This window comes from Eurosta solidaginis, chromosome 1, assembly GCF_040869045.1.
Source record: "Eurosta solidaginis isolate ZX-2024a chromosome 1, ASM4086904v1, whole genome shotgun sequence".
Taxonomy (NCBI): domain Eukaryota; kingdom Metazoa; phylum Arthropoda; class Insecta; order Diptera; family Tephritidae; genus Eurosta; species Eurosta solidaginis.
The window spans coordinates 263213913-263222394 of record NC_090319.1 but is presented as its reverse complement, the minus strand read 5'-3'; the positions used below and the strand labels follow the sequence as shown (position 1 = coordinate 263222394).

Below are 8482 nucleotides of genomic sequence, written 5' to 3'. Positions count from 1 at the left end.
CTATGAAATTTGCAACACCAAGAATCTGGCGAGTACAAAAGACCACCTTAAAGACTGCTACTTTTGCATTGTGAATCCGCGTAAAAGACGTAGAGGTAAAAATGCAAAACCTATCGAATATCCTGATCTTGAATCTTTTTCTGCTCCAGTCGCACACGATCTGACACGACCATTACCAGAGCCACCGAAAAAATTATCGCAGAGAAGTGGATCATCTCTTACTTCTTAAAAAAGCAATGCCGATAAAGAGTTCTTACCGACACCAGAACAACCAAAACATAATTTCATCACACTGTAAAAATTTTAGTTTACTTTTAATACCTATTTGGCATTTATATATAACAATGCCAGGAAGTATATTATAAAACAGTGCTGGTTTTATCAAAGAGAGGGAATTTCATTCAAAGATTCTCTCTGAAAAACAAGCCATGGGACTAATTCCTATACATTTCATGGTTTTAAAATAAAACTAAAATGGTTTTGGATCTATCCGTGTACCGAAACAGATTTAATTAAAACTGGAATTAAAGTTAAGACAAAATAGAATTGGATGTAGTACATTATTGGTATTAAAATAAACCCATAATTAATATTTTAATGCCAGAGAGGCATTGCATCCAAGGCAAAATTGTACTGGATAAAATACTTTTTTGGTATTAAAATAATCCCATAAATGATATTTTAATGCTAAAAAGGCATTGAATCCAAACCAAAAATTTAATTGAATTTAGTTAATTTTTGGTAATAAAACCAACCGGGAGTGTTTTTTAAACATACAGTGGTCAACAAAATTATAAGCCCACGTATAGTCTCTTCAAGTAAAATTTGGAAGAAATTCAACCGAAATCTTTGAAATTTGATATTTATTAAAATGAGTATTATTTTGAAGTGTGCTGAAAATAAAACCACAATTTAATTATTTAAATAGAAATGCATGTTTTATTTATATAAATTATATAAATTTAATAATACTAGATTTTATTCTATTATTTCACAGGTCATTGACAAACACATTTTCGAATGTATATTGTGGACTTCAAATGGTCTTACATTTTTAGGCTATATAAACCAACTACTTCTAAATATTCTGTTGAAGAAATTTCAAAGCACTGTAACATGGAATTAAATTTCTTACTGACAAAAATTTCTAAACTTAAGTAAATTTCATTGTCGATAAGATATATTTTTTTTTATTTGTCCGAATGTAAGAATTCCGTTTTCTAGTCTTAAATTTAACATAAATTCTGGCCTATAAAAATATCCATATTTACATTTAAACTTTTTTATTATTAATACCTGAGGCATTTTGTTTTTATCAAATGTCTTAGATAAAAACTTCTGTGCACTTAAATCTAAATCTTCAAAACTGAAATTACATAGGGGATCACAAATAATTTCATTCTCAAATGTCGTACTTTCCCTATATTAAATACGTAAAATGCTTTAAAATTAAGATCGAATGCTTGTCGTCTTACAATCAATGGTAATAAAATAGTGGGAAATTGTGGCTTTATCTTGGCCAACTGCAATAATAGTGGGCTGACTAGACGCCACTGTAACTTCTGTTATTGGGGCGTTGAGCTGCAAAAAATAAATTTGTTATTTGTGTTGATTAAGAATAAAAACATTGATTGCAAATTACGTTTTCAAAAGACACGAAACTATCGACAGATTTTTGAAAGTTTGTTTTTTTGGGCACGTCCATTTGCAGTAGATGGCAACAGCTTTAAAAAAAATCAAATAAGGTAGCACTTCAGAGGACCAATCAGTATAGTTTCGCAAATTAGATTCGCCACTCGCATCAATGAAAATATTTTCCACACAGCTTTCGTACTTTTCACAATTTTCTAAAAAACCTTTCGAAATCGCTTCTCCATATCGAAGATTAAAATCAAAATCAATCTACAAAAAATTATTATTATTATTAAATGTATGCAAGTATGTGGTATAATTCTTTATACATTACCAGTGACGAATCATATAAAAATATTGGGAAATATTCTAAAACGTTAACTGCAGTTGCAATAAATTTTTGTCTTGCTTTTAATGTTTCTCGCAATTTCTGCTGCACCAAACTCAATTCCTCCGCAACTACGCAGTTCTGAAAAAAATTAAGATCTTGCTCAGGAATCACCGCGTCGTCATCGCTTTCCTTTTCGGCCTCAGACAGTTTACGTTTTTTGTTGCCACCGCTACTGATTTTATTAAGTTTATTATTTATGTTTTGTAGCTTTGCAACTAAATAGCCCGAATTGTCCTCCAGATTGTAGAATAAATCCTGAAATGATTTTTAGGGTTCGTAAGAACGTTTTAACGCAGTATTGGGAATCTTATTGTGTACTTACAATTCCTCCAAACTTACTGTTAGTAACCTTATAAACTGGAAAAAGACGTATCACTGATTCAGCTAGTGCATTTTTTTCCTCACGCTTAGGGTAATTTCCACAATGCTTTCGTAAAAAGTTGGTACACTTGCGCACTAAGGAACGTCGGTAGCTATCACTTAAATTGTTAGTTTGTTTGTATTCCTCAAGAATGGATGAGAAATCTCCACATCGGAGGTAGTTTTGCAACTCCTGGTGAATACTCTACCATTAAAATAAACTTTGGCATTTATTCTTATACTTACCTCGTGATTTAAACTCTTAGCAACTGGTGATCCCTTCTTTGGCAAATTTTCATTTATTTCCAATCAAAACCAGCTACAGATTTTATATTGGCAAATAATTTCTTGGAAATCGTCCATAAAAATTTCAGCTCCATCGCGGTCTCTCAATGTTATTGCACAATCGATACTAATGTTTAATTGCTCCACAACTGGCAAGAAATACAATTTACTTTTGCAAAATTTCATTAATTATGTACATTACTTACTTGATACAATTGCTTGGTTCGTCGAGAACTCACGACTTTCAGGATTTGTGATTTTAATGAAACGCGCTTCTTCTTCGTATTTAATTTTCAGAAACATCGTACATTCCCAATAGTCGGACAAGTGATACTGGTTTTACTTTTAAGCCAATAATAGTACTAATGTGCAGAGTGCAATGAATATAACTGGGAGTAAGATAATTTCTTAATACTTTTTTGGTTTCGTTTTAAAACCAAAAATACTTAAAATATTGGAGAGTGCATCTAATGCCTTTCTGATCTTAAATTAAAACTAAAAAGTATTAAGGTTTGGGAGTGAGAGCACGTCTTAGTACTTTCCTGGTTTTACTTTTAAGCCAGTAGTACTAACGAGCCGAGTAACATTAATATAATTGAGAGTGAGAGAATTTCTTAATACTTTTTTGGTTTTGTTTTTAAACCAGTGATACTTAAAATATTAGAGAGCGAACTTCAATATTTTTTGGTCTTAGATTAAAACTGCAAAGTATTAATATTTTCAAAACCATTTTGGATTAAAATTTATTTCAATAATATTTCATGGTCTTAAAATAAAACTTTTAAGAATTAAAACACAAATTTAATACCAAAAATCTTTAATTTCAATAGCAACTGGTATTAAAAGTAAGACTCCACTTTTTACTGTGTACTACTGAAGATTTTAATGATTTTATTGGAGATTTAAATTTACCAAAAAGTAAAGCAGAGCTTTTAGGCTCTTCTTCGAATAGCGTTATCAAGACGAAGATAATAAAAACATTTTGGGAGACTATATTTGGGGTTTATTGAGGGATAATACCTATTAACATAAAAGAAAAACATTTTCCACTTTTTTGTAAGCTATTGCGATATTAAAACTTAATAAAAATATTTATTTGAATTGTTTCATTTTCAAGTAAAAATTAAAACCGCAGATTTTGAAAAATTTCGTTCAAGCGGTTTCCTAAATAGGAAAGCAAACTTTTTCATGCCATATATATTGCTTTTTCGTCAAATTATGACCTAAAGAATTAAATTTAATGCTTTGAAGTCAAAGTCAAATTTTGTGTTGACCGTGTAATTGGCTTCAAACGAATAAGGGGCGTTCTGTTGATTTATATTGGAACGATAAAGCTGCTTAGATGTTGTGTCGTTTTCAGTGTCATTTTGAACATGTTTCATGGTTGAACGCTTAAATTGGCGCGCCCATGCCTGATGACTTAAATCTATGCTTCTGAAAGTCCTGCTTTTCTCCAGGGGCTGTGGATTTACTCACCTTTGACTGTGCATGTTAACGGAGCTGGATTTATAGAACGGGAGTAACACTACCACCGGCGCCGGTTCTGCCATTTGAAAAGGCCAGTCGTTGAATTATTTGATTATTGCTTCGTTGAAGATGAATCTGCCGGCTTAATTCGCGTTAATTAGGCAAAATGTAATGCGTAAGGCTGCCAGGTACGTAAGGCTTCTTGGTGGTCTGACAATGGCATTCTCTACCGCAAACTTCTATTGCATGGATATATGTATGCCTGAAAAGTAGTGGGGTAGCATCTCATTGGTAACGATTCCTTGAAGTTCCGCCAAAGATGCCAGCTTCCGTTTTTCTGTTATCAAGTTTTGATTCATTCGTGGACCAAACCTTTTCATCAGGGTCAATGTATGGACTCCCTGTTTCCCAGACGTGGGGGTCTTTTGGTTAGTTAGGCAACTACACCACGATGGCCACCAACTGGGGCTTTAGGGGCTTAGAAAAACAAATAAAAGCCGAAGTATTTGAAACAAGAACGCAAAAGAGAGGGATATCGTTACTCAAAGTCGGCGTAAGGTTGTATGTTGGACTTCGTATGGCATTTTATCATCGGTGTGTAAGGTAAAACTATAACATAAAACAAAAACTAATTGCATTACCTTCGGAACCACCCAGTGTTGTCATTTGTACATATATTCACTTTATTAGCAGCTGTTGGTTGAGCCACCCATTTCACCTTGGCGACACTCACTTACAAAGAAAGGAATAAAATAAAATTACACAAAACAAAATTAGTTTAGTTATAAACATAGCAAGGAGTATGTCACCAAATATATTTGTGCTGAGCATTTGAGGTGTAAGCGTGAAAGTTAAATGATAAGTCGAACCATGAAATTGCTGCTAAACACAATAATACGCAACTCAGAGGATAGGACGACAAGAACAGCCACACTTTCCGTCTAGCACTCGCTTATACTCAAACCACCTAACTTGAGCAGTCAATTTAATAGGAAAACAAAGCAATTTTCGGTCGTGAAATTAATTTATGCCTGTAATTACGCCACGTCGTCAATAAAACACATTCATCTCGCAAAACATTTACTGAGCGTCAACAAAGTAGCGCATCTACGTATACTTAAGTACACATAGGTATATGAGAGCTATAGGAGTCAAAGGTCTCAGTGGCTGGCGATTGCTTAGGATTGCATTGTGGAGTGGTTTGCTGGATAGTGCCAGTTTGGCAAAATTACTACCGAATGCCCGCTGCTTTGTTGCAAAGTTAATTGGCTTTCTCGGTGAGCGCGATTGGAAATTAAAATTTTCTTACACTTACCCCCAACACACCTACTCTAAGCTATTGACTTACTACCGTCGTTGGTGTTGAAAGTGCTAGTATGTAGTTACAGTTATATTTGAAAAAATTGCGAATTTCCATAATTTTCCGATATCTATGCGAGCAATGAAATTGAGCCATAATTAGCGGCGTCGTCGTCGAAAGGCAAACGATATTTGAACAAGTAAGGAGGATCTTAGTGCCTGTGAAACCGAAAAATATACACCCAGTTGTGTACTCTTACATACATATATTTATTAGAGATTTAAATACAAATTTGGGGCGATTTAATAATTATCTTTATCCATAAGAGGCTGTAAGCACTTTGCTTCATAACAATACTACTATTTCCAAATTTGCTTCGGATTGTTCTCTTAAATGTGAGCGATGCAACGCCCATATTCAAACGGTTGTAGCAATCAATCCCTGGTTTTATATAGATCCTAAAAACAAATAAGTAAAAGTATCTAAATCTGGGAAGAACCCCTTTCAATATCATGTTATATTCGTTTGATCAGGCGATGCTGACCCAGAAATAATAAACTTCTACTTACTCTCTGTCATTTCTTGCTCTTATGGTAACCTTCCAAATATCGGTGATTTACTAGCGGGCTAATGACAAAACACCCATACATTTTGGAGATAAAGTTATGTCATATCAGAAATGTGCGCAAGGGCTTTCTGCCGAGAATTGGATCCGATGGTATGTCTTTTCTTAAACCACCTTTTCGATGAGGGATTCAGCTACCTGACGTATGGTTTAAATCTATCTGTTCTCCTTTGCTATTCCTGGAAAATCGGAATAGGTAAGGGCGCTGCCTCCAGTAAACCAGGGAAACAGCCAATCAAGTATAATCAGAGCGAGCTATATCTCTACCTTAGCCAGTATTTTAGACACTTGAAATCGCTGACATTTTGATCAGAGGAAAATATATAAACGTAAAAGAAGGAGGCCTGAGTATTTCTTAATGGATTGTCAATGTTTGAATAAGCTTGTGTACAGAATAAAATAAAGACATATCAAATAACGGATCGACAGGCGAGCGAATGTACTGGTGGGTATAAAAAGTGGCTCTGGCTTCCATCCTATACCTCCGTTATTCACAGCAAGCAGCTGCCGTCATAAAAACGAAGATATTTTCGGGTTAGGTAATTCTTGTACAACTTTTGCCTTCGAAAGTATTGCAGAGAGATTCACTTAAAAAGAGGCAAAGTCACACGCATTTTCATAGCTTTTGAATTTTTGTACTTAGCTCTACCATTTATAGAATATCAAGGTAGGGTTAGTCACTAATCATGGCGATATTGCTAATTGTGTTAAGTTAGAAAACATTCAAAGTGGGCGTTCTGATTGCCTCTCGGTCCAAATATAATAGCTAATTTCCAAAAAAAAACCTTTAACGGCTTTTATGGCGTGCAAAACTTACATTTTCTGCTTTAAATGCGGATGTCGCCAAACCCATTTTACAAAATTTTACTCTTGTTTCTAACGTCACTTCAATCGTCAAGTTTCACATTCGGTATTTGTTGTACCAATCTATTCTGTTTCCGATTTCGTAATGATATCTCAATTTGCGGTATTTAATTAGCGAGACATGCTCATATTGTTTTATACAAAATTGTTTTTATACTCAGTTGAGCAGAGCTCACAGAGTATATTAACTTTGATTGGATAACGGTTGGTTGTACAGGTATAAAGGAATCGAGATAGATATAGACTTCCATATATCAAAATCATCAATATCGAAAAAAAATTCGATTGCGCCATGTCCGTCCGTCCGTCCGTCTGTCCGTTAACACGATAACTTGAGTAAATTTTGAGGTATCTTGATGAAATTTGGTATGTAGGTTCCTGGGCACTCATCTCAGATCGCTATTTAAAATTAACGATATCGGACAATAACCACGCCCACTTTTTCGATATAGAAAATTTCGAAAAATCGAAAAAGTGCGATAATTCATTACCAAATACGGATTAAGCGATGAAACTTGGTAGGTGAGTTAAACTTATGACGCAGAATAGCAAACTAGTAAAATTTTGGACAATGGGCGTGGCACCGCCCACTTTTAAAAGAAGGTAATTTAGAAGTTTTGCAAGCTGTAATTTGGCAGTCGTTGAAGATATCATGATGAAATTTGGCAGGAACGTTACTCTTATTACTGTATGCCTGCTTAATAAAAATTTGCGAAATCGGAGAACGACCACGCACACTTTTAAAAAAAAAATTTTTTTTAATTCAAATTTTAAAAGAAAAGTTAATATCTTTACAGTATATAAGTAAATTATGTCAACATTCAACTCCTTTACTGATATGTTGCAACAAAATACAAAAATAAAAGAAAATTTCAAAACGGGCGTGGCTCCGCCCTTTTTCATTTAATTTGTCTAGGATACTTTTAATGCCATAAGTCGAACAAAAATTTACCAATCCTTGTGAAATTTGGTAGAGGCTTAGATTCTAGGACGATAACTGTTTTCTGTGAAAAAGGGCGAAATCGGTTGAAGCTACGCCCAGTTTTTATACACAGTCGACCATCTGTCCTTCCGCTCGGCCGTTAACACGATAACTTGAGCAAAAATCGATATATCTTTACTAAACTCAGTTCACGTACTTATCTGAACTCACTTTGTATTGGTGTAAAAAATGGCCGAAATCCGACCATGACCACGCCCACTTTTTCGATATCGAAAATTACGAAAAATGAAAAAAATGCCATAATTATATACCAAATACGAAAAAAGGGATGAAACATGGTAATTGTATTGGTCTATTGACGCAAAATATAACTTTAGAAAAAAACTTGGAAAATGGGTGTGACACCGACCATATTAAATAGAAGAAAATGAAAAAGTTTTGCAGAGCGAAATCAAAAGCCCTTGGAATCTTGGAAGGAATACTGTTCGTGGTATGACATATATAAATAAATTAGCGGTACCCGACAGATGATGTTTTGGATCACCCTGGTCCACATTTTGGTCGATATCTCGAAAACGTCTTCACATATACAACTAAGGGCCAATCCCTTTTAAA

At 34.3% G+C, this 8482-nt stretch overlaps 1 protein-coding gene across 1 annotated transcript; it reads right to left on the bottom strand.

The window, feature by feature from the left end:
• Positions 1–1351: 1351 nt before the first annotated feature.
• Positions 1352–6913, bottom strand: LOC137240418 (uncharacterized). Its single transcript, XM_067766656.1, has 5 exons — positions 6878–6913; positions 2346–2588; positions 1967–2278; positions 1643–1902; positions 1352–1581 (listed from the first exon to the last, which is right to left on the bottom strand). The coding sequence occupies exons 1-5, from the start codon at positions 6911–6913 to the stop codon at positions 1566–1568; spliced, it is 867 nt and encodes a 288-aa protein (XP_067622757.1). The 3' UTR covers positions 1352–1565.
• Positions 6914–8482: the final 1569 nt, after the last annotated feature.